Source organism: Engystomops pustulosus, chromosome 10 (genome assembly GCF_040894005.1).
Source record: "Engystomops pustulosus chromosome 10, aEngPut4.maternal, whole genome shotgun sequence".
Classification (NCBI taxonomy): domain Eukaryota; kingdom Metazoa; phylum Chordata; class Amphibia; order Anura; family Leptodactylidae; genus Engystomops; species Engystomops pustulosus.
In genome coordinates, this window is record NC_092420.1 from 84,212,900 (window position 1) to 84,240,580 (window position 27,681).

At 44.5% G+C, this 27,681-nt stretch overlaps 1 protein-coding gene across 1 annotated transcript; it reads right to left on the reverse strand.

Moving 5' to 3' along the window:
• LPAR3 (lysophosphatidic acid receptor 3) lies at positions 1 to 27,473 on the reverse strand. The gene is made up of 3 exons (XM_072127444.1): positions 27,232 to 27,473; positions 10,680 to 11,435; positions 1 to 2,620 (listed from the first exon to the last, which is right to left on the reverse strand). Exons 2-3 carry the CDS (start codon positions 11,413 to 11,415, stop codon positions 2,298 to 2,300), a joined length of 1,059 nt encoding a protein of 352 aa, XP_071983545.1. The 5' UTR covers positions 11,416 to 11,435; positions 27,232 to 27,473; the 3' UTR covers positions 1 to 2,297.
• Between the last annotated feature and the right edge of the window lie 208 nt (positions 27,474 to 27,681).

The window sequence follows — 27,681 nt, forward strand, 5'->3', positions numbered from 1 at the left end:
TGTGAATAAGGGTCTTTATTAATCAACAGCAAAATGTCCTGATCTGACCAGCAAACCATAGTGACCAGCGCGGTGTACGATGCAGCGTCTACAGACAGTATAATGTCCCCTCTGAAATGTGTAAGTAGAAGATGATAATAACACACTGACCTGCTATCTGCAATATCCTACATCTAACACGGTATAGACATTTTTATAAATAATTTTATTTTTTATGTCCTTTCTGTCATGCCGCAGGGTTATTCATTTATTTTTTTCCACCTCCATTTTCCTGATACAGAGATAAATAAGAAAAATTATATTTGTCTGAATCCACCACTAGAGGGAGCTTATGAGCATACTGCATACTGTGTTAAAGGGAACCCGTTAGGAGGTTTGGAGACCCTAAACCATGATGTAAATTAAAGCGTTTTACAGTTTAAGGGCCCAAAACCTACTGACAGGTTCCATTAAAGACCTGTCGACTTGACATGTCTATTTTAGTAAATACTAATATTCTCCATTAAATGTCCAACAGGGCGTTACCAGTTGGGTGGGTCTAAAATGGTCCGATCAGTGCTAACAGTACTAGATTATAAAGGGACAACTGGTTACACCCAGATCGAAATTGTCTCCTTAAATTTGGGGACTGATAAGAAATATATAAGAAAATCCAAAATTGTTGTTTTATGTGAAAGCATTTACTAAATACTGACACGTTAGAATCCGACATCTAGAACCCCAACAGACAGCCCATAAAATTTAGCTCTGCAGTGTTCAAGAGCAAACCAGACAGTGCCATAAACTATGTAGTGGCCATGCCCAGGTACTGCAGCTCAGATCCCATTTTAGTGAATGGGAGATTATCTTCATATGTGTTATTGCAGCGTTACATTGATGGATTGTATGATTCTCTAGCCCAAACTATATTATAAATGTTATTTACATAGACCAAGACCCCGTCTATTACTCTACGACAACACATCAGGATCATAATCGTTATAACCTTAAGAGACAGAACGAGGGAAGACTCCAAAATAATATAAACATGGCATCTTAGGGGGAGCAGGACTATTAGCTAAACTCTACATAACATGTCATCAACACAAGATCCTTACTGCATAATACCCTTCTAAAAACAGCACAAAAATGTACAAGATAAGAAAACTTTATAAAAAAAAAAACTGGCATTTGTCTACAACAAAAACTAATTCAAGCAAACATTACAATACCTTGTTTAGGAGATTTAAAGGGCATCTACCACCAGGATGAAGGATTGTAAACCAAGCACACTGACATACTGGTGGGTGCCCCCTCTGGCATGATCCAATGTTCTTTAAGCTTGTTTATAAGAAAGACTTTACAAATTATGCAAATGAGCCTGGGGGGCTCCAGGCTCATTTGCATCATTTTAAAAGCCTTTTTTGTTAAAAACCGGGACAGAAGAAGCTAAAAGAAGAGCAGATCCTGCTAGAGGGGACATACATCTGTATGTCAGTGTGCTTGGTTTACAGTTCTTCATCCTGGTGGTAGATGTAGGTGGATCACAATCTATAGAGATTTGCTGTAATCTGTTTAGAAACAGGATGTACTCTCATTTGCTACAACACCCCCGCAGGAGAAAAGAAGCATTACACATTGCCTATTATGTACACGTATATACCCTGGGTTCCTCCCTTCTTTTCATGATGATGCCTTTATATACAAGTATTAAAAAAACAAGAGGTGATATACATAGGAGATAGGGGGCGCCACTGGAAATCTCAAAATCCTCCATTACTATGCTGAGAGTTTCTGCCACACAGAAAAGAAGAACTTGGTGTTTAATACCCACTCAATGCCCTTTTTATGTCTTATGTCCCATTTATCTTTCCTCTTCCTCTGTGAAGGGTGAACCCAATACTATATCCCAGCTCGGGCTGGGTGCCCCTACAGTGTCCTTATAGCAAACAAACAACCCTGATCATGCAGATGGTAAGTCTTGTACCGACTGACCACTAACCTATGGACTCGTCTGGCCATGGCCTTCCCAACTTGTCTCCAAGTGCTTGGGTCATACCAACTTATACTCAAATCTGCGAACCTGAGATTAAACAAAAAGTACATATAAAACACATACAAACATGACAAATATCTACAAAAAAAAAAATCTATCATTTCCACTAAACACAATTTTATTTACACCGATACTGTCCTTGGAGGGTACTTTATAAGACCTTTATCGTTCCTTTGTGATACTATACAGAGTCTATTTTCCATAAATATAGGGATGATACGAGGATGGTAATGCCCCGGTGCCTGGACTTCTGATTGTACTGTTAGGGCACTTTTTCAGGTGGTAGCTGGTTGGCGAGGTCTTCCAGGTAATAACTAGTGGTGTCGTTACTTCTCGTGCTATGCACCGTGGATGGAAACCTGGAGGAGCGTCTCCTTCCCTTATAGGCAAAGCAGCACATCATGCTCTTGAAGGTCCTCCACATCTCATCGTCCTTGTAGGAGTAGATAATGGGATTCATAAGAGAATTCATTAGGGCGAGGAGAAGAAACCAACGTTTGACTTGCTGTAAACTACATGAAGTGCAGTTGAGGCCATCAAGAAGAAGAACCACCAACCCTGGCGTCCAACACACAACGAATGCACCTGGAGATGTGAGAGAGGAAATCTTAATATTAGTAACATGGCTCAAGACAGGATTTACATATATTTTATACTATTCTATTAATCCGCTACTAAGGCAAATATACATTTTTATAGATTAAAAAAAAAGGTTTACCCAAAAAGGTGCTTGACTACATATATCACATTTATGTCATTGGTTTAGTCAACTTATGGATAGAAGGCAAATGGATGAAGTATGCTGTGCTCTACAGGAGGAAATTCAAAAAATGTCCTCCTTCTCTGATGTCACTTCCTGCTCATCAGTTATTGGCTGAAGCCGCACTTCACAAACATCCTTTTGTGTCCTCCCTCTTTGTCTATTCTTCATATTTAAGGGAACCTGTCATCAGCAATTGGCCTAATAAATCAGTACCAGAATATTGTCAAGAAATGTAACACAATCTAGCTTTTGTTTCTTTCATGACCCAGTGTGGAGGCATCATCCAGAGAATCAACCTTGAAGTGAGATGTAAATTGGTTGTATAAAGTCAAGAAGGCGGAGAGTTTAACACTGAAGTCAAGATGGGGAGCTCTGAACGCCTCCTCCTCTGTGATTAACATCATACATTGGACCTCAGGAGATGAGGTTAGTGGATGTAGGACAATTAATTACAGTAAAGGGGCTTTGAGGAAGAGAGCTTGACTTCAGTGTTAAACTCTCCTCCTCCTTGACTTTATACAACCAATTTACATCTCACTTCATAATTGATTTTCTGGATGATGCCACCACACTGGGTCATGAAAGAAACATCACCTGGAAGGTGTTCAGCTGCTTGACAACATACTGGTAGTGGTTTATTAGCTCAATTTCTGCTGACAGGTTCCCTTTAACTGTCAGGTCTATTTTAGCTTTTTCCTTCTGAAGAATTGAAAAAGGTCAAAAGGTTGAAAAAAAAGAAGAACTCTCCCTTTTCAGAGGAGCCAGTATCATAGTTTAATATGATAAACTATATAAAAGAGAGTAAAAGATAAAGCGAGTATAAAAGGGAAGCAAGAAAAGGGGGGGGGGGGGGTTGAATACAAAGATTTGGGTTCTGTAATAAATTGTTCTCTGGCGTGAGGTCTGTATAAATTTGGAGATGGGCTGGGGTCTGTAATAAAGTGCTCAGTCATGTTAATTCTCTCCGCTCTTGGCTGCGCCTCCTAGCCGATGGCATATTATTATATAGAATTGTCTCTCGACCCGCAAAGCAACTTTGGTGTTCGTAGAAGGAAAACGATTTGGGAGTTTATCTTGTTTTCAGATTTAGTTAGGACGGAACTAGAGAAAGATGTTCAGATTGACAGGTTGAAAAGGTTTTTCTTATGAAATCCAGGTGAGGAAGTCACCAGTGCATGACGATACGCGTGGGGTCCTCGCCTTCATTCATAGGTTCTTATACAGGTGTTCACATTATGTGATGGTATCATCCATGTGACTGCATTGTCTATTGATAAATCGATTGTCACCTTCATTATACGTATGCATTGTGTGTCATGTTCTTTAGTTTCCTGATCTACAACAATGTGATGCTGATATATCATCATCAGTTCTCATGATAGATTTCCTTTAAGTGCAGGATATAAAGACCCAGTGATAATGGGAAGATAATTGGAGGGATACTTTGGGTTAAAAATTTTAAGAAATAGTTTTTTTTGGCTCATAACTCAATTCTCAGTTGCTTCTGGTGTTGTCACATTATACACCAATTAAATAAAAAATTTGGATACAAAATTACAGGTAAAAATCAATAGAATCAGAAAAGTCAAGTTAGAGCTTGAACCTGGTATTTGAAGTTTGGGTTTAAACGTACATATTATTAAAGATAAGCAGACATGGTTGGCGAACCTTAAGGCCTTATTTGTTTCAGGAAGAACAATACTATCTGTTAAAGGGGTTGTCCAGTCACAACAAGTAAGCCCCTAACCACGGTCTCAGTGTTGGGACCCAACAGATTAAGAGAACGTTATACCCCTGTGGTCGGTCACACCTGCGTCCTGCTGCCTTATCTCTTTGGCACATATATCTGCATCTCCGTCAGCTCCATAAACAGTGAATGTAGTGGCAGAACACATGTCCGACCTGCCGCTTCATTCTTTTGGGGTGCAACGGGGGTTTGTTGGACCCCCGTTCTCTTGATCTACAGGGGTCCCAACATTAAGTTCCCAGGGGTCCCACTTCCTGAGTTCAGCTACTTGGACCCTATAGGGCAGTGGTGGCGAACCTTTGGCACGGGTGCCAGAGGTGGCACTCAGAGCCCTCAATATGGGCACCCTTGCTATCACCCCAGGGATGGGTTTGCCAGACAGGAATCAAGGCCTCTTGCAGTCCCAGGCATCCCAGGACCCTAGAAGGAAGCTACAATAATAATACAATCTTCTCCTTTATACTGTATTGGTGTCCTCAGGTGCCTATTCAAATTTAAACCTGTGAAGGAGCAGGGAGTAAAAAGTTACTGCTTAAATTGTCTCATTGGCTCCTTGCGAAAAATATGTGGGTTTCGTTGTAGTTTGGGCACTTGGTGTTTAAAAAGGTTTGCCATCACTGCTATAGGGATTAGTCTAGTTTGTTATGGACAAGCCCTTTAAGGCTCCACAGGTTGATGACCGCATGAGAAACTTGCTTCAATGGAACCAAGATAATTACAAAAGAAACTTTTTAATAAATCAATGTTTCTTTTTTTCTGGGGGGTGGCTTTGCCCCCCCTCCACATGTACCTCGGCACTGCCTCCTGACCACTCTGCGCATGGGCAGTGCGCCTGTCATTGAGACACCGTGTGTCCGTCTCCAGACCTGTAGTGGGCTTCCGAGAGTAGTGTGCATGGCCCTAGGTAGGTGCGAGGGACACGTTCCCTTTAAATGCAGAAACCCAGGTACCATAAGCCACATACAATTACTGGTGTCTTCTTGTGTTGGAGAAGGGTCTGTGTACCCTCCGCCCCCCCGGTTGCACGGCACAAAAAAGATGTGTTGACAGTGAACTGTATATTATATTTGAGGGGGAAGGGCTCGTACAAATCTCACATTCAATTTACAGATCTGCACAGACACTAAGGCTTGAGATGTCTCTTTGAAAACGTACATTATAGACAACTGTAAACCTAAATGTGCATAGGGTGTTGTCTATAGTCTACACAGCAAAGAATTGGTTAACACATTAGATCTAATTGATGGTTGAGCTCTCGTTTTGTGTTTGCAGGACACACGCATCCCTCGGCCGGTTGCGGCTTGAACACCCTTCATTGATACGTCCAGCCATTCAATCTCTCCTTTCATCTGAAGAGGAGTTTCAAAGCTCCCAGTGAAAAGGGTGTTTTTCCAGTTTCTGGTCTTTTGTATAATGACTCCGATGAAGAAAGTGGCAAAACTCTCTGCAGGTTCCAACACGAGCGCAAGATGAGAGCAGGAAATGACAGAACATAAACACCCAGCCCACGAAATGAGAGTCAGCTGCCAACCTACATAAAACATGATCTGTGTCAAGAAGACGCAACGTAGAGATGTTCAGGCCGTGTTCTCCAAATTCAGTGTAGAACGTGGTGGTGGATAGGATACATGTACGTACAGTGTCAGACTGGGGTTTCTTGGGCCAGACAGATAAAATTATTATGGGGGTCCACCCTTACCTATCCCTCCAGGTAATAGACCCTACTAGCCTCCAGATTAGACTGTCTTCTGCTGTATCTCAGGTCCAGTATTAGGTTAGAGCCAGGTCCCACCAGAAGATCCTTTGGTGGGCCAGTCCGAAACGGCGTATGATGCCCAATACAGGCCAAGACCAACACAATCTCAACAGATTTTTCATACTTAAATAGGCAATATTCTTGCTTATAGACTTCTGGATGGATCTTGGATGGTCCTTTTGGATCAATGGGATATGTTCAAAGTTCACAGCAATTGGACCCTATTCATTGGCCAGAGTTTAAAGGACATCAACCATCAGTTTACTTATGATAGATTCGTCTTAGTAAGAAGTTCCTCAGGACTTCTTTTATTATAACTCTATATCACCCGTAGTGCTAGCGGCCCATTTGGGGGGTGTACATACATTAAAATACTAGGCTCCATGAGGCGTTCAGGTGACATAGCGACTAACTTTTAAAACTCTATATTTCCGCGATCTTGGGATATATAGCTATAATAAAAGTCCTGAGAAATTATGTTTCTTGGGAACTTCTTACTAGGACACATCTACCATCACTAAACTGATGGTAGATGTCCTTTAATGGATCTACTGAGAAACAGGACCCCTTTATTTAGGATGTCCAAGTGACAAGTTCATCAATGATGTTCAGTTCAAGGTTGACCTCAAGAACAGAAGCAGAAGATAATGAGGGAATGTAGGACTCAATTTGTGATCAAATATCTCATAGGAATTGATGATGTTGATTAAGTGACCCAAGCGAGTTACAGTATGTATTGCGCCTGTTCCTCCTGCCATGAAGTAATGATTATTGAATATTGCAGGAGAGAGAGGTCTTTCGTTAAGCTTCTCCAACTTTAGAAAAGTCTTAAACACTGATTTGACCACTAAAACATCTATGGCATTTCTAGTGTATGTGGAAGACATATCAGCAAACCAACCTAAAGAATAGAATTAGAAAACCTGGGGGGCAATAATGTATATGGTGTCAATAGCTCTTAAAATGTGTCTATTACAGTCAACCAGATTACTGTATACTGTAAAGTATTTAGTATACATTGATGGATTGATGGTAAACCTAGGGCTCCTAGGACAGAGGAGTCATCTGAACCCTTCATGAGAAAGGGGGTCCTATTCTTACTAATTGATGGAGCGGCGCTGGGTTATCTATAGCTTTTCCATTTCACGGGCTATGAGTGTGCTGGAGAAACCTGAGCACTTTACTTTGTTCAACTCCTTGAACTTTAGAGCCCAGTGTCAGGCAGCTGCCGACAAGGCAGGGGACCCAATGGGATGCATCTAAAGAGGCACAGAGGCAAGACAAACCATTGTTCTGACACAATGGGTGGGAGAAAGATCTTGTCATCTTTTTCTAATTCAGTTTGTAACAATGAGACATCCACTACTTGCAAACCTAAAAGGTTTCACATTCAGTAAAGAAGGGATTGCTACAATCCAGAAGGTTATCCTTGTCTATAGAGAATCAAGTGCAGACACGACAATCTGGAGTAAAAACATCTCCCATCACCCCCATACACCAATCGGGCGCCCGGCTGAATCATCTCTAACCTTGAGCACAGAAGGAAGAGATAACATGTAGAGAATGTTTTGTGCTTTGAATCATCTCAGTGTGGAAATATATGGCACGATATGAGTGTTTGGTTTGTGTCACTGGCTTTAAAGGGGATGTCGGGGATTAGAAAAATGGTCAAGAGATCTTTCACTACTCTAGACCACCAGGGATGCTGTAATTAACAAGGTTTTTGGGGCTTTAGTATCAATTTTTGGATTGGTGGTGGTCTATTGATTAGCCGGCCGATCAGGTGAATACGGGGGTCTCCATGTGGTCCATGACAAGGTCATTTCCCGTTTCATGTACTTTGGACCCAGCTGCCACCTGGTCATAACACCAGTGGTGTTTTCAGCCTGGAACCTGGTGTCCTAATCACTACAGCTACTTGGATATATAAGGCACCTTCCTCTCCTGTGAAAAGGTGCCTGAGCAAGTAGGTTCCTAGTGTCCTACGTAAGCGTCTGCTAAATTCTATATTGTCCAAGTTTGATCTCTGCTTGTGTAGCCGAATCCAATCCAATTTGACCTGCCCTGACCTCTGCTTGACTACAATATTTATTCTGCGCGACCCGGATTATCATTGGGTACAAGCTCTTTCAATCCGTTTAATTGGTACCACACATCCGTATCTTTCGACTACAGCAACTACCCCAAGAGTTAGGCACATAGGGGGCTTTTCTGCAGCAAAGTCAAATCACTTTACAAGGGTTAAAGGGTGAATACCAGGGGACTACTTAGACAACACCCTTAGAAGGAATCTCTAGTCAAATCAGCAACACAGTTCGGGTTGCATTAGAGGTTATACAAGGGATTTGGACCTCCATTGATAAAATATTGATGGCACATGGATAATGTCTCAAAAAGCCCATTAAGCCACTACAATAACACTACTAGGCAACCACAAAGGTTTCCACCAACACCATCACTAGCCTAACCCCTTCTGTATACTAAACCTGCATTGATTTTGGTTGTAACCCCCAAAGACCATCATTAAGGATCTAATTATATTAAGTTTAGGATTAAACCTCTGTAAAAAATGAGATCAAACCCAATGTAGAATAATCATTACACCCCGGATACTGTATAAAAATGGTTTACAAAAAAGCCTATTAAAATGTCCTACTGTTTCCGGCAAATAACAATTATACAAAAAATATGTAATAGAGTCACTGACCACATTACATTACTGAGATAACCAAGGTAAGAAATGCGTCTCCTCACCGCCGCTGCATGTTCCAGGCACTGACTCATTTTGGTCAATTAGCGGAGTCTTGATAATTAGATGGTGAGGCTTATAGGAAATGCGCCTTAATTTTGCTAAAATTCATAAAGCAAGGAAATTGTTACTATTATTTATGTAACCGTAAACAACGAAAGTTGTCTAGAAGTAGATCACAAAGTGGTATCCGGAAGCTGCGGCCAAATAAGCTTAAAGGGGCATTCCACTTTTTTGCTTATATCTTTGTGCTGTGCTGTAAATTCATGATTTTTAAGATCAAGATCTCTCTTCACTGCCCTTCAGTTGAAACTTTTTTAAGTTTACTAGCGGAAGATAAGAAAATTGACTTGGTCACATGATCAGGTGCGCAGCTTGTTATCTGACATAATAACTCATGACAGATTTATGTTCAATCATCCTAGATTACTGGGTTTTCCAAATGACTGGAAGCAAAATATGCAAATAAGTTTTCTAGGATGGGATAAGGAAAACCACGCTTCTTGTAAGGCAGCAACATTGACATCAAGCATGACCTACAAGAAGCCTTGTGACATGATGCAGGATTAGAACCAAACCAGTATATCTATTCCAGAAGGAACAGACTCCCAACTGTAGACAGCAATGTTTCGACCTGGTTTGGTCTCTTCAGTACAGTGTAGGAAACTGATTTGGCGGAGTGAGAGGCTTGTGACTAGGGTTGGGAAGTAAGACTTCTCCTTATGGAGACAGCCAATTAAGGCTGCCGTTATACCCTTGAACTCTCCACTAGCGGATTATGGGAAAATGTGCAAACACGTTTTCCAGTAAGGGATAAGGAAAACTAAGAAAAAAAAATTAAAAATTGTCTAATTATTCATTAAACCAAAAAGGGGGGTGGCTTCTGAAATACCACCTCATTGTGGGCAGTCCTTCCCAGGTTAGAGTCAGTTTTAGGGGCGTTCCGCTATCAACAATAAAATTGTTAGGCATGTAAATTATACTCTATTTTCAAAAACTTCAAAAAAGTTTTTTAGGCAAGATGGATGACAACCCTATGACCATCATTGAAGTCCTCGAAAAGATTGTGAACCAGATTTCTAAAAACTTTTACATATCGATATCAATGGAATATATTGGTTATTTGGATAGAGGCTTATTCAACAGTTAGTAGAGGTTCCTGTAGCCCAGTCAGGTTACTACCTTAGTTCATTATTAAATGCCCTTAGCCCTCAGCCCCTCTGCACAGAGGCTGCACCTCATATGTAGGACTAAATCATTCTAGTACCCCATTAGAGGGGTATTTCCTTGAATGAGGTAGTCTTAAGTAGTATTTCTGGATTATAATACTGATCCCTACCAATCAGATTTTCTGAGGGCTTTATCTAATGCCTGGTGGTCCACCAGTTAGCTGAATTATCGGTGGAAGGTGGATTTGTGGTTACCGCTGGTGTTACATAGCAAGTACATTGTCCCTAGCTTTTTATGGGTCACCACCAGGCATTATGTTCATCTTCCACATCCCCCCCCCCAAAAAAAATCAAACATGTGTTAAGGTTCATGAGTTTCCCATGAGATACTAAATTATGAGTCCAACAGAAAACATTGTCAGATGTAAAATAAGCCGTAGGATAAATATAGTAGCCTTACCTAGCACCGTCATGACTGTCTTCATCAATTTTATCGGAGTCCGCCTTCGACTTATAGAGCCGGTGGTGTGTGGAGATAACATGTTGGTCTTGTACTGTACATACATGTAGATCCGTAGATAAACCACCACCATGATTAAGAAAACAGCCAGGTTAGAGACCGTCCAAAAAGTGAGGTAGCTCCTACTATAAATGGGGGCAAGGGAGGAACACGTGGTTATGTTACAGATGCAATTCCAGCCTAAAGTGGGCACGGCACCCATAAAAATTGCCACACCCCAGATGAGCAAAATAAGACAAGTTACTCTCCTTTTCGTCAGGTTGCTGTGAAGTCTCATTCGGACGACGGACATATGTCGCTCAACAGCAATGACCAGAAGGTTGGCTAGGGATGCAGACATGCTGGTGTCCAGAAGACCCTGGCGCAGGAACCACTTGTGTACAGTTAGTGTTTTCGACACCGGCCCCGTGTGAAACATCAGATAGACGTAGGCAATCCCGGAGAAAAAGTCTGCGGCTGCTAAGTTGGCCAACAGGTAGTAGAAGGGATAGTGGAAACGCTTGTTCTTGACCACAGCTGCGATGACCAACATGTTGGAGATGAATATGAACAAACAGCAGCAGGCCCCGAAACAGAACAACAAAATCAGCTTGGTGCCCGTCCAGTCGTCTTCGGTCTGTGACTTACTCTGATTGTAGAAAAAGTCCATTTGTTTATCATGGTGACAGGTGTTCATCCTGAAAGGGACCCCGCATCCTATAGGGGGGAGACACAGAAGATCATGTAAGACTTCAATAAGACTCAAAGCTTTCATTACTGTTGCAGATCACTGCTATTCCTTCTACCTTTTCCTGCAGGAGTGCACCAGCCTTGAGGCGACTTGAGACTCTCGCCTCAGGCAGCACCACCTGCAGCAAGATGAAGGGCAGCATCAGGGGCAGAGTCAGCTGCTACAAAGCAGGACCTGACACTTAAAAATATTGTCTCTTCACGTCCGACGTGAGCATGAGAAACTGCATGGAGAATCCACTTACTAAAAAAATTAAAATTATATTACTAATGGATGGGGAAGAGGGGGCGTCATACATACACCTCTGATTCCCTGTAGCAAAAATGTGTTGTTTTTGTTTAGAAAAAGTGCAGTGTTACTTTGTCCGGTCTGAACTCTGACAATTGGAACTGAACTCCGTCGGGAGAATTTTTTAAGACTGGTGTTTAGAACGGCAGTCTTAAAATACTCCCACTGGTGCTCCTGCGGTATACTTAGTGATTATGGGCGCAAACTCTGTCAGTTCCAACCGGTCGACTAGGTCGGAACTGGCAGAGCCTTTTGCTTTAGTCTCTTCCGGTTTTCCGTCGGAGACTATAGTAAATGTTGCGGGTCGGGCCCTGCCTGCCCTAAGTCCACCCTGCTCCCTGACCAGTCTGTGACCCAACATGCCCATACTAACATGTGGGTCATAGAAACCTGAAAAGTGGTGGAGAGAGAAAACTAACTGTCGGAGAAGCCATAGTAAATTTGGGCCAGTAAGTCAGTTCAGTTTCGGTTGCCGTGTACATCACACTCGCTAGTGTGTAAGGGGTCTTACTGTCCCTGGTTTATCATGCTTGATTTTGATGGTAGATATCCTTTAAGGGTCTGTTCAGAATTTGACTGTAAGTTTGGACTGATGTGTTGGGAATAACAGAGATGAATGTGTCGACTGGGGCTTTTTCCGGGCCACCAGATAACATTTTGGTGGTGGCCCACCATTCATCATACTAGGAAATGAAAAAGTTAGTAAACCACAAACTAGGTTGTCTTCTGCTTGACCTCTGGGGCACATCTCTGTATTAGAGTCTGGTCCCACCAGAGGATCCAATGGTTCTTTATTGGTCCCCTCCAATCCTGGTCACAATTAATGAGGTACAATAGTCATTGTCTAAGGCTCATCGGTCAAGATCTAGTAACCAGCGTGACATTTACCTGTGTTAACAATGTGCTAGCAAAACCCATTCGTTAACGTGATTTTAACACATCAGTTAACATTGTATTTATGTTAAACACAAACGTTAACAGCAATGTAACTAGGCAAATCTTCTCTCCTGTTCTATTGCATTTTAAAACACAATGTAAACGTAAACGATTCAGTGTGGCCACTATGAAGTGCTCGAAATGTGTCAAAAATTTCCTGGTGTGCCCCATCAGCTCCAGGAATGAACAAGGAAAACATATGCAGACATTGCTTAGAAATTACTTCTGTCCTTGAGAAACATAGGCTGATAGGCGGCACGTGCTTTATAGTAACATTGTTGCAATAATGGTTGCTACAGCATGTCTCATAGTGTACAGTGATATGTAATGCATGATGGAAGCAAAACATGCGAGGAAATCTATTCTGACTACAGTCATATAAATTGAAAAATGTTCTGCCGTGTTCCTCTGTTTCCTTGGCTGCATTCACACATTGCGTTTTGAGACGCATTCCAAGGGCTTTGCTGTGCTCACATGTCGAGGTACCTCAACATGTGATCACAGCAGAAGCCTAGGATTGCGTCTCAAAATTGAATCAAAGTGCAACATGCGAACGCAGACGTGGGTCTAATTTCTCGGAGAACACAGGGATGCAAAGTATTAAGACAAGGTTCTGAGCCAAATTAAAATACTACAACATTAAAGGTGAAAGGGGAGATTTCTGGCAAAGAACCGCTGACACAATCAATTTCTTGTGCACTGCAAGAAATTGCGATTATAGGGTCGACTACACCACATATGCATTGAGTGGCGTGGCTGCCAGTGAAGTGGACGGGCACGGAGTGCTCCTGCCTTGTGCCTGCGTTCATTCGCAGGTTTAGCCACAGAATTACTCCAGGTCGGACCTGCTGTAGTTTTACCGGGCAGTGTGGGCGCCCACGGGTACGCCATTTGTTATATCCAGTTAGACTGTGTCTTCAAACATACGAGTAGGGGTGAAAAGCCTCTTATCCACTCGTCTTCCCAGGGCAGCGCTCCGCCGGCTGCAGTTGTTGATGGAGCTCGTTGTGTTCCGAGATCTCCATCATAGGAGATAGGTTGCTCTATTGCAAAACTACCAGATTCCCAACTGTAGACAGCACTGTTTCAATGTCTTTGCATCTCGTCAGTACAGTGTAAGTAACTTGTTTAGCTGAGTGAGAGGCTTACAACTAGAATTGAAAAGTAATCAAAATACAAATACTTTTAAGCAGCGCTGTCTACGGTTGGGAATCTGTTCCTTCAGAAGTAGATATGCTGATTTGGCTTTAATCCCACATCTTGTCATTAGGCTTCTTGAAAGTCATGCTTGATGTTAGGGAGGTTGCCTTACAAGGTAGCTAAGAGGAAATGTTTTTATTTGTCCCACCCTGGAAAATGTATTTGCATATTTACCATAACCCCCCTCTCTATGGAGCATCAAAGGCTGTAAGTCTCTTAGCAAGGTGGTCTTAAAGGATATTTACCATCAGATTCACCAATGATAGATGATTACTACTGACCTCCCAATACCACCTCCCCCCCCCCCTTTGCAGTAATCTTTTTATATAGATTGGAACAGCCGCATTTAGTAGGATCAGAGGTTTTTAAAATATTCAAATGAGCCCTGAGCAGAGCACCCCTGGGTTACAGTGCTAGTTGCGGACCCCCGGCCCAACTGGCACTGCCTCCAGAGTGTTCAGACATCACCAGCTCTCGCTGTAGACGATGCCAGTCGGGCCTCGGACTAATTTGAATATTTTAAAAACCTCTTAAAAGCAGCTGTTCAAATCTAAACGAAAAGGGGGGAACGGGACAGGGAGGTGAGTAGTAATCATCTATCATAAGGGAAGCCGATAATAGATGCCCTTTAAATGGCTGAGGCATCTTCTTACTTCCTGATCTTTAATTAGACTCCAGATTTTACCATGTTAAACTACCAACCCCTTCAGGTAAGGGATGAAATGTCCTTTCCAGGATCCCCCCTTTTATAGCTACAGAGGGGGCGTAATTTCAGAATCCTCCATTTTCGGTCTATAGCACAGAGAAACATACTTTTAGTGTCAGACCCACATCTTTCAGAGTGCACAAGGCTTGTGGATCCAGTCGCTACAAAACCAAAGATTGAGGCAATAAAGACATAGCTGGAAATGTGCAGATAAAAATCCCCATATACTTCCATACTGTAGTATGACACTATGTGGTAGGATCAGACAACCCGGGGTTAAAAGTACCCTAGTGGATCTGAAAAATAGTAAAAAAAAAAATAAAGTTAAAAAATACTTAGTGTCATGTCATTTGGGGTGCACAGTGAAAGCTGTAAAATCCAAGCCTTCAAGAAAATGGTGCAAATGCATTTTTTCACCAATTTCACTGCATTTGGATGGCATGGAATATTAAATTCCGTCATTATAAAGTGACATTTGTTACACAAGCCCTTTACATGGAAACATTTAAAAGTTAGATAGATTTTTGAAGGTAGGGAGTGAAAAATGGAAATTAAAAAACAAAAAAGGGCCGGGTCATTAAGGGGTTAGCTACCCCTTGTGTCCTATTTGCAGGCAGCACGCTATAGAGCAGGAGAAGCTGAGAAGACTGCTCAAAATGTCCTATCTGCAGGCAGCATTTTAGAGAGCAGGATTTGCTCAGCGAATTGTACATGGTGTCCTATCTGCAGGCAGCATGTTATAGAGCACTAGGAGCTGAAAAGATTGGCCATAGTGCCCCATATCCAGACAGCATGTTATAGAGCAGGAGGAGCAGAGTAGATTGTACATAGTGTCCTATCTGCAGGCAGCATGTTATAGAGCAGGAGGAGCTGAGCAGATTGTACGTAGTGTCCTCCTATTAGCAGGCAGCAGGTTATAGAGCAGGGGAAGCTTTGCAGATTGCTTCCTAGATATGGGACACAATGACCAAATTATAGAGCAGGAGGAGCAGAACAGATTGTACTTAGTGTTTAGAGATGAGCGAACATGCTCGTCCGAGCTTGATGCTCGGTCGAGCATTAGGGTACTCGAAACTGCTCGTTACTCGGACGAATACTTCGCCCGCTCGAGAAAATGGCAGCTCCCGCCGTTTTGCTTTTTGGCGGCCAGAAACAGAGCCAAGCACAAGCCAGGAGACTCTGCACTCCACCCAGCATGACGTGGTACCCTTACACGTCGATAGCAGTGGTTGGCTGGCCAGATCAGGTGACCCTGGGATAGACTAGCCGCTGGCCGCGCTGCTCGGATCATTCTGTCTCTGGATGCCGCTAGGGAGAGAGCTGCTGCTGGTCAGGGAAAGCGTTAGGGTGTTCTATTAGCTTACTGTTAGGCAGGAGTGATTCTCAAAGAACCCAACAGCCCTTCTTAGGGCTACAATAACGTTCTACTTTTTTTATTTTAATTTGCATCTATTACCATTTTGTGAGGAATTAGCAGGGGGACTTGCTACCGTTGTGTTTAGCTCTTAGTGGCACACATATCCATAGCAAAGACCGAAGTGGGAAAATTCAGTAGGGGTTGGATTTCTATTAGGCACTAACTCAGTGTCATCTCATCTGGCATAGTAGTGTGCTTCCTTTGATACTTGGCTAGAAAATAGCCATAGGAGAATACAAACAGCTTCTTGAAGCCTACAGTAGCGTTCTATATATTTGATTTCTGGTTGATCTGCTGGTGGCTGTAGTTTCTGCAGTGCATGTACTTGCCAATTCTGAGCAATTTGTAGTGAGACTTGCGACCGCTGTGTTCTGCGCTTAGTGGCGCACATATCCATAGCAAAGGCCGAAGTGGCAAAATTCAGTAGGGGTTGGATTTCTATTAGGCAATAACTCAGTGTCATCTCATCTGGCATAGTAGTGTGCTTCCTTTGATACTTGGCTAGAAAATAGCCATAGGAGAATACAAACAGCTTCTTGAAGCCTACAGTAGCGTTCTATATATTTGATTTCTGGTTGATCTGCTGGTGGCTGTAGTTTCTGCAGTGCATGTACTTGCCAATTCTGAGCAATTTGTAGTGAGACTTGCGACCGCTGTGTTCTGCGCTTAGTGGCGCACATATCCATAGCAAAGGCCGAAGTGGCAAAATTCAGTAGGGGTTGGATTTCTATTAGGCAATAACTCAGTGTCATCTCATCTGGCATAGTAGTGTGCTTCCTTTGATACTTGGCTAGAAAATAGCCATAGGAGAATACAAACAGCTTCTTGAAGCCTACAGTAGCGTTCTATATATTTGATTTCTGGTTGATCTGCTGGTGGCTGTAGTTTCTGCAGTGCATGTACTTGCCAATTCTGAGCAATTTGTAGTGAGACTTGCGACCGCTGTGTTCTGCGCTTAGTGGCGCACATATCCATAGCAAAGGCCGAAGTGGGAAAATTCAGTAGGGGTTGGATTTCTATTAGGCAATAACTCAGTGTCATCTCATCTGGCATAGTAGTGTGCTTCCTTTGATACTTGGCTAGAAAATAGCCATAGGAGAATACAAACAGCTTCTTGAAGCCTACAGTAGCGTTCTATATATTTGATTTCTGGTTGATCTGCTGGTGGCTGTAGTTTCTGCAGTGCATGTACTTGCCAATTCTGAGCAATTTGTAGTGAGACTTGCGACCGCTGTGTTCTGCGCTTAGTGGCGCACATATCCATAGCAAAGGCCGAAGTGGCAAAATTCAGTAGGGGTTGGATTTCTATTAGGCACTAACTCAGTGTCATCTCATCTGGCATAGTAGTGTGCTTCCTTTGATACTTGGCTAGAAAATAGCCATAGCAATAGGATAGGATTGTTTGGTTTTAAAAACTCAAAAAAAAAACAAAAAACACAAAAAAACACAAAAAAAACAAAAAGAAGTAAAAAAAAAAAAAAAGTTATAACTCTCATTTTAAAAATGTTTAACCCGAGGGCTAGGGGTAGAGGACGAGGGCGGGGACGTGGGCGTCCAACTACTGCAGGGGTCAGAGGCCGTGGTCCTGGGCGGGGTGAGACACCACCTGCTGATGAGGGAGCAGGGGAACGCCGCAGAGCTACACTCCCTAGGTTCATGTCTGAAGTTACTGGGACTCGTGGTAGAGCACTGTTGAGGCCAGAACAGTGCGAACAGGTGATGTCGTGGATTGCTGACAATGCTTCGAGCAATTTGTCCACCACCAGTCAGTCTTCCACGCAGTCCACCCATGTCACCGAAATCCCCACTCCTCCAGCTCCTGCACCTCAGCCTCCTCCCCCCCAGTCTGCCCCCTCCCAGGAAAATTTGCCATTTGAACCGGCATACTCTGAGGAACTGTTTTCTGGACCCTTCCCACAGTCACAAACCACTTGTCCGGTTGCTGCTGAGCAATTTTCCGATGCCCAGGTTTTCCACCAGTCACAGTCTGTGGGTGATGATGACCTTCTTGACGTAGTGGAAGTGTGTAAAGAGGTGTCCGACGATGAGGAGACACGGTTGTCAGACAGTGGGGAAGTTGTTGTCAGGGCAGGAAGTCCGAGGGGGGAGCAGACTGAGGGATCGGAGGATGATGAGGCGACAGACCCAAGCTGGGTTGAGAGGCCGGGTGAACACAGTGCTTCTGAGACGGAGGAGAGTCCTCGACCTGAACAGGTTGGAAGAGGCAGTGGTGGGGCCAGACGGAGAGGCAGGGCCAGAGCTGGTGCATCAGCGCCACTGTCAACTAGTGAAGCTCCCGTGGTGAGGGCTCTTGCGGCGAGGGCTAGATCTTCAGAAGTGTGGAGGTTCTTTAAGGAAACACCGGATGACCGACGGACTGTGGTGTGCAACATTTGCCAAACCAGGCTCAGCAGGGGTTCCACCACTACTAGCTTAACTACCACCAGTATGCGCAGGCATATGAATGCTAAGCACCCCACTCAGTGGCAACAAGCCCGTTCACCTCCGGCCGTGCACACCACTGCTCCTTCCCCTGTGTCAGCTGCTAGTCAGCCCCCTGCCCAGGACCCTGGCACAAAAACCCCATCGTCGCCTCCACGATCCTCCACAGCATCCACCAGCGTTCAGCTCTCCATACCCCAGACGCTGGAGCGGAAACGCAAATATAGTGCAACCCACCCGCACGCCCAAGCCCTTAATGTGCACATCTCCAGATTGCTTAGCCTGGAGATGCTGCCCTATAGGCTAGTAGAGACCGAGGCCTTTCGCAACCTCATGGCGGCGGCCGCCCCTCGGTATTCGGTCCCCAGCCGCCACTACTTTTCCCGATGTGCCGTCCCAGCCCTGCACCAGCACGTGTCAGACAACATCATCCGTGCCCTGACCAACGCCGTTTCTGACAAGGTCCACCTGACCACGGACACGTGGACGAGTGCTGCCGGGCAGGGCCACTATATATCGCTGACGGCACATTGGGTTAACTTGGTGGAGGCTGGGACCGAGTCTGACCCTGGGGCTGCTCATATACTGCCGACGCCGAGGATTGCGGGGCCTACCTCGGTCCAGGTGTTTCAGGCCTACTATGCCTCCTCCTCCTCCCACCCCTCCTCCACCTCCTCCTCCGAACTACCATCCGTGGGCACGGCGCCATCAGTCGGTAGCTCTAGGCACAGCAGCAGTGCCGTCGCTAAGCGACAGCAGGCGGTGCTCAAACTGCTGAGCCTAGGCGACAAAAGGCACACCGCCCAAGAGCTATTACAGGGCATCACGGCGCAGACTGATCTGTGGCTGGCACCGCTGAACCTCAAGCCGGGAATGGTTGTGTGTGACAACGGCCGTAACCTGGTGGCGGCTCTGCAACTCGGCAGACTGACACATGTGCCATGCCTGGCCCATGTGTTAAATCTGATAGTGCAGCGTTTCCTCAAGACATACCCCAATCTGTCTGATTTGCTCACGAAGGTGCGCCGCATCTGTGCGCATTTCAGGAAGTCCAGCCCAGATGCTGCCACTCTCAGGGCAGCGCAGCGCCGCCTCCAACTGCCCGCTCACCGACTGTTGTGCGACGTGCCCACGAGGTGGAATTCAACACTGACCATGTTATCCAGAGTTTACCAGCAGCGCAGAGCGATTGTAGACTGCCAGATGTCAACTTCCACCAGAACTGGTAGTCAGGTCAGTCAGCTTCCTCAAGTCTACAATGAGGAGTGGACGTGGATGTCTGATATCTGTCAGGTGCTGAGTAACTTTGAGGAGTCAACACAGATGGTCAGTGGCGATGCCGCCATCATCAGCCTCACCATCCCGCTGCTTGGCCTGTTGAAAAACTCTCTGATCAGCATGAAGTCGGAAGCTTTGCGCTCGTCACAAGAGACGGGGGAAGAAGATTCCCTTGTTGATAGCCAAAGCACCCTCAGGTCTGTTTCTCAGCGCATATCGGAGGAGGTGGAGGTGGAGGAGGATGAGGAGGAAGAGGAGGAGAATGTTGGCGAGACACAAGAGGGGACCATTGTTGAGTCCTTCACTGTTCAGCGTGTATGGGCAGAAGAAGAGGAGTTGGAGGAGTTGGAGGAGGAGGAAATGGACAGTCAGGCCAGTGAGGGGAGTGAATTCTTACGCGTTGGTACTCTGGCGCATATGGCAGATTTCATGCTAGGCTGCCTATCCCGTGACCCTCGCGTTCAAAGAATTTATTCCAGCACCGATTACTGGGTGTTCACTCTCCTGGACCCACGGTACAAGCAAAATCTTTCCACTCTCATCCCTGCAGAGGAAAGGAGTGTGAGAATGCATGAATACCAGCAGGCCCTGGTGCACAAGCTGAAACAGTATTTCCCTTCTGACAGCGCTAGCGGCAGAGTGCGTAGTTCTGCGGGACAAGTAGCGAGGGAGAGTAGGCGAGCAGGCAGCTTGTCCAGCACTGGCAAGGGTACGCTTTACAAGGCTTTTGCCAGCTTTATGTCACCCCAGCAAGACACTGTCACCTGTCCCCAGTCTCGGCAGAGTAGGGCTGATCTTTACAGAAAGATGGTGAGGGAGTACGTAGCTGACCATACCATCGTCCTAAATGATCACACAGCTCCCTACAACTACTGGGTTTCAAAGCTGGACATGTGGCACGAACTGGCGCTGTACGCCTTGGAGGTTCTTGCCTGCCCTGCCGCTAGCGTCTTGTCCGAGCGGGTTTTCAGTGCAGCTGGTGGCATCATCACCGATAAGCGTACACGCCTGTCGACTGACAGCGCTGACAGGCTGACGCTTATTAAAATGAATAAAGGCTGGATTTCTCAGAATTTCCAATCTCCACCAGGTGAAGGAAGCTCAACCTGAATAATTGATCCACTCCTCCTCCTCCTCCTCATTTTCCTCCTTCTCCTCCTCTTTGTACAGTAAAGCAGAGGAAAATGGCTATTTTTTGACAGGGCCCACTGGCTCTTGCTATAGTACTTCATGCATTTAATTTTTCTGGAGGGCCACCTACCCGGTCCTCTGTTTGAAACAATTTTTGTGAGTGCCACATACAGGCACTCAATCTATTCCATTTTTCTGGAGGGCCACCTACCCGGTCCTCTGTTTTAAAAAATTTTTGGGACTGCCACATACAGGCACTCAATCTATTCCATTTTACTGGAGGGCCACCTACCTGCTCCTCTGGTTTGAAACATTTTTGGGACTGCCACATACAGGCACTCAATCTATTCCATTTTACTGCAGGGCCACCTACCTGCTCCTCTGGTTTGAACAATTTTTGGGACTGCCACATACAGGCACTCAATCTATTCCATTTTACTGGAGGGCCACCTACCTGCTCCTCTGGTTTGAAACATTTTTGGGACTGCCACATACAGGCACTCAATCTATTCCATTTTACTGCAGGGCCACCTACCTGCTCCTCTGGTTTGAACAATTTTTGGGACTGCCACATACAGGCACTCAATCTATTCCATTTTACTGGAGGGCCACCTACCTGCTCCTCTGGTTTGAAACATTTTTGGGACTGCCACATACAGGCACTCAATCTATTCCATTTTACTGCAGGGCCACCTACCTGCTCCTCTGGTTTGAACAATTTTTGGGACTGCCACATACAGGCACTCAATCTATTCCATTTTACTGGAGGGCCACCTACCTGCTCCTCTGGTTTGAAGAATTTTTGGGACTGCCACATACAGGCACTCAATCTATTCCATTTTACTGGAGGGCCACCTACCTGCTCCTCTGGTTTGAAACATTTTTGGGACTGCCACATACAGGCACTCAATCTATTCCATTTTACTGGAGGGCCACCTACCTGCTCCTCTGGTTTGAAAAATGTTTGGGACTGCCACATACAGGCACTATCCAAATTAAATTGTCTCCATAGCAGCCTCCACACGTTGTCTCCATTGCTACCTCCAAAAGTCGTCCATATAGCTGCCTCCATACATCGTCCCTTTATCAAACGAGGTGTGTCAGGCAGAAATTTGGGTTGTTTTCATGGATTCCACATCAAAGTTGTTAACTTTGTCGCCACCCTGCTGTGTTATCCACAAAATATACTGGCAAACTTTTACCATTTAGGGATATTATTTCAGCGCTTCTTGCGCATCTGTTTACATTCCCCTCACCCGGCATATCCTAAACTTATAAGAACGCTACTACACTTGATCTTATACAAAAGGTTCTTAGAAGTGCTGTTTGGGGAGTAGCCTAGAGACAGGGGCTTGGATTGGCGAAAGCTCGCCTGGCAGCGGAGCGCCAGCTCCATGCGCATCATGCGCTTCTTGCGCATCTGTTTACATTCCCCTCACCCGCCATATCCCAAACTTATAAGAACGCTACTACACTTAACTTGGTGCAGGCTGGGACCGAGTCTGACCCTGGGGCTGCTCATATACTGGCGACGCAGAGAATTGCGGGGCCTACCTCGGTCCAGGTCTCAAAGGCCTACTATACCTCCTCCCACCCCTCCTCCACCTCCTCCTCCTCCGAATTACCATCCGTGGGCATGGCGCCATCAGTCGGTAGCTCTAGGCACAGCAGCAGTGCCGTCGCTAAGCGACAGCAGGCGGTGCTGAAACTGCTGAGCCTAGGCGATAAAAGGCACACCGCCCAAGAGCTATTACAGGGCATTCCACATCAAACTTGTTAACTTTGTCGCCACCCTGCTGTGTAATCCACAAAATATACTTGCAAACTTTTACCATTTAGGGATATTATTTCAGCGCTTCTTGCGCATCTGTTTACATTCCCCTCACCCGGCATATCCTAAACTTATAAGAACGCTACTACACTTGATCTTATACAAAAGGTTCTTAGAAGTGCTGTTTGGGGAGTAGCCTAGAAACAGGGGCTTGGATTGGCGAAAGCTCGCCTGGCTGCAGAGCGCCAGCTCCATCACAAGATCCAACTAACATAGTTGCAGCACCTTTAATCTACTACTAGTTCACTGCCTCCATAATAATAATAATCTTTATTTATATAGCGTCATCATATTCTGCAGCGCTTTACAAATCATAGGAAACAAATACAAATGTAATGTAACAGAGCACAACATTTGTATGGAACAACAGGAGTGAGGTCCCTGCTCGCCAGAGCTTACGGTTTATGAAGATGATGGGGTAACACGAGGTAAAAGAATATTTAATGGTCAAGCCATTCTTCTTAGGGAATAGAAAAAAATATAATAAATGGAATTGCTGTCGCTTGAAACACTCAGCCGTCATCTTATATACCAGGTCCAGGGTGAATGGGACTGCAGAGAAGTCTGGTGCCTGTTGGTTGCTGGATAACAGATGGGAGGACGACACAGGACGGGTTAGTAGAAGAGTTAAAACTTCATGCAGTTAATGAGTGTTATAGGCTTGCCTAAAGAAATGGGTTTTAAGAGCACGTTTGAAACTTTGGAGGTTAGGTATTAGTCTGATAGTCCGGGGCAGAGCATTCCATAGAATTGGTGCAGCTCTAGAGAAGTCTTGGAGACGCGAGTGGGAGGTCCGCACTAGGGTAGAGGTTAATCTAAGATCACTGGCGGATCTAAGAGCACGGGTTGGGCGATAGACTGAGATAAGAGAGGAGAGGTAGGGGGGTGCAGCATTATACAGAGCTTTATGGATGAGGGTTATTATTATTTTAAACTATTCGAAAGGAGACTGGCAGCAAGTGCAGCGACTGGCATGAACTGTAAGCATACATGGTCCCCTTATCAAACGAGCTGTGTCAGGCAGAATTTGGGGTTGTTTTCATGGCTTCCATGTTAACTTTGTCGCCACCCTGCTGTGTAATCCACAAAATATACTGGCAAACTTTTATCATGTAGCGATATTATTTGAGCGCTTCTTGCTCACCTCCTTTGGTTCCTCTCTGCCACCCATTGGTTTGAAGCCTGAGTCCATTTAGGGTATGTCGCCATGCCACTCTCTAGCCTGCCGCTGCTGCCGCTGCCTCTGCATGCCGTCCCCTATAGTGTCAGGGTCAATTATTAGATGTTTTAGATGCTATCTAGCTTCATTCTGTCACTCTGTCATGGCCATGCTGTTGCCCATAATTTTGGCATAATGGTGCGATTAAGCAGCCTCAGAGGCATCCATGCATGCTGCCCCTGCTGTTTCCTGTCCATTTCCGTGGTGTTTCCATCCTTTTCTGAGGTTCCCAGGTGTTTGGCCAAGCTTCCCTGTGCAGAGCCTTGGTCCCCTTGAAAAATGCTCGAGTCTCCCATTGACTTCAATGGGGTTCGTTATTCGAGACGAGCACTCGAGCATCGGGAAAAGTTCGTCTCGAATAACGAGTACCCGAGCATTTTAGTGTTCGCTCATCTCTATTAGTGTTCCATCTACAGGCGGCTGTTTTAGAGCAGATATATAGGTTTTGTTGGATAAAAAAACTGAAGATTCTGTTATCTCTAGCTTCCATAACAAAAACTCTTCTATGACTTCTCAGTAAAAAAAAGATGTAAGTATATAAAATATAAGTTATACTAAATCTATGTACAATCTGCTCAGCTCCTCCTGCTATATAACATGCTGCCTGCAGATAGGACACTATGTACAATCTGCTCAGCTCCTCCTGCTCTACAACATGCTCCCTGCTGATAGGACACTATGTACAATCTGCTCAGCTCCTCCTGCTATATTACCTGCTAAATTTTTATGACACCAGGTTACCATTATGGAGACATTTTCTTTCATTCACCTGTGTATCATACACTATAGATCAGTGATGGCAAACATTTTAGAGACCGAGTGCCCAAACTACAACAAAGACCCGCTTATTTATCGCAAAGTGCCACAGAAATTTAATTTGTGATTTATACTCCCTTCTCTGTCACAGTTTTCATTGATATCAGCCCCTGAGGACACCAATATAGCAGAAAATAGTCCCAGGTGCCGCTGTCACTTTAAAATAGCTCTGCGCACAGCAAGTCCTGGGCTGTCTGGGACTGCAGGAAGATACCTGGAGTCCTCTCTGGTGATGGCCTGAGTGCCCACAGAAAGGACTCTGAGTACAACCTCTGCCACCAGTGCTATAGGTTAGCCATCACTGCTATATATGATCCACTCTTTATGTAAACTCCGCGGTCACCACTACTCTACGTAACTCCTTACATCTCACACAAGTCTCAACAGATCAATCCTTATCGCTCATTATGGGATTTCTTAAATGGTTTCAAAACTCCTGAGCATCCTGTTCTTCTTTAATGTTAACCCTTTCTGATTGTTAATTTTACATGTATAGGGCTTTTTTTTTTTTTTTATAAAGCTCAAGGCTATAGGGAGTGAATATAGAATCTGAAGGATCTGCTTTCAGAGGAGATATATATTATATATATTAGTACATTCAACACAGTTTTCACTCGGAAGTCTGAATTGAATTACAAAAATTTTAGAGAGGATAATTCTGACTTGGAAGGATCCACTTAAAAGGGTTTTCCATTCTAGACTATTTATAACATATCCACAGGATATGTCATAAATGAATAATAGGTGCTGTTCCGAGGAGGAAGGACCCGCATCCATCTCAGGGTCCACTGACTCTCTTCTCCCAGTCGATCTGAATGGAGAGTGCGCTGTGTGAGAGCAGTGACCACAGCGGAGACTGTACGCTCTGTGTTCCCATAAGGTTGAATGGAGAGTGACTGGCAGTGGGAAGGGGGTCAGTAGACCCCTCTTACCACAATATGTGTGGGTCCCAGGAGTAGGACCATTTATCATCTACTTTTAACATATCCTGGGGATAACCCCTTTAATGTTACACGTGCGTAAATAGACCTCCATTATCAAGCAGTAGGCCCCTGTCTTGGTTTCCCATAGCAACCAATCAGTGCTGAGCTTCCATTTCTCAAACTGTTCATTTGAAATGAAAGCTGTGCTGTGATTGGTTGTTGTGGGCAAATTCATATATGAGGGAGTAGGAGGCTGTAAATCTTTTTTATTTTGGGGGGGGGGGGTTATTATGTGCTCCTTTACTAACCAATTGTGATGTGAGCATGTCATTCAGCCCTGTTTATGGCAAAAGACTGCCTAATTAAAGAGTCTAAATAACATAAGAAATGTCCAAGAACCCGGTGGAGTTTGGGTGATTTGCCCACCCTTCTGAGACTCTAGGAGCCTCGAGAGAGTCTAAAATTAGGACTAGGACTTTTGTCTGGAATAGTCCAAGTCTGCCTTGTACACAATACAGACTGAGTGCAGTATAGAAAATTGTGATGTGACTGAACTTTACACTATTGTCGGGCCAACAATTGACAAGCAAATGGACCAAAACTTCACCTTAGGCCTCATGCACACGGCAGCCCCATTGATTTTTATTGCGCACCTTTATGGTGCGGTCTAGGCACCGTGCACCCCCATGTCATAACCGTAACAACTGCCCACGCTATATAAATTAGAGCTGGTCATATTTGTGCCTGTTGTGTGTTTAAGGACTTGTTCAGATTTAGTTCATTCAAAAATTGGGGCCCCATTTCAAAAATTTTGTGACTGATCCTAAAAAATTTTTTTAGCTGTATTATTTTTTTACTGCATATTTTTTGGTTGAATTAGGACAGAATGACACCTATCACACATCATTTAGTGGAAATATCAGGTGCCTTTTCTGCCATAATTGCCTATTGTTTGCTCCTGATGTGATGTGAACAGAGCCTAATGGTGACATGTGATCCTCAAGTCTCAAATGTATTATATTACATGTATCAGGAATTTACACACAAAAACAGAGCATTAAATTCAATTTCCACCTTTGAGTCAATGACTTTTGTAGTACGGTAATATTGAGCAACATTCCAGCGGGGAGGAGAACCCTGATCCCGTCACTGCAGGTATATAAAATTCTGACATTAATAAGATCCATAAATCATTCAGCTTTTCATAAAGTCAAATTTCAGATTCAGATGTGACGCATCAGCCCAATCTTATTGATCAATTATCCACCAACTGGAGGAGTAATCTGTACAACCATCTGACACTATGTCCGAAACTTCACCAAATCTTATCACATGACCAATTCATTTAAATTTATGCTATGGTCCCCAATGACCAGATTTACAGGTGTGAACTTATCCCTACTAGAAGTTCAATCATAAAAGGGTGAAGTTGCAGAAAAATTTTAGAAAGTCAATCAGTTACTGAATCTCCCCTTTAAGATAAAGCGATGATGCATAAGCAGAAGTCACTGCACGCTGGTGACATCTATGGAAGGTTAGGGTGGAACAAGGTAGAAGTGCTCTTAGGTTACTCACCACCGGGCAGGTCTCTAAGTCAGATGCCCTGCTGGTCTTGGCAGGCGTCCGGCGCAGGTAGATGCACCATCTGGTCTATGGGATAGGAAGCCCTGGACATGCTGCTGGATGGATCCTGCCTGTGTGAGAATAGGTTACACTATAGTGGAGTGGGGAGAGCTGCTGGTTACAACTTGCAGGCAGTCTGCATGCTTTCTACTTGTCCCACCCCACGCAAGGAAGAGCATTCCGCTCCCTCCCAGATTAACTCATCATATGCTTTGTGTAATACACACTCAGCCCTATAAATCACATGGGGCACCTGTACTATATACTATATAATAACCGCAACCTCACATAAACTGCATTCCTGTGTAGTAATGGGGGATCTTTATACCTATAACTACTGCACTAAGGCGCAGTTCAGACCGTGTTATAGGACGGTTACATTTTGGTCCATACAATATCTCT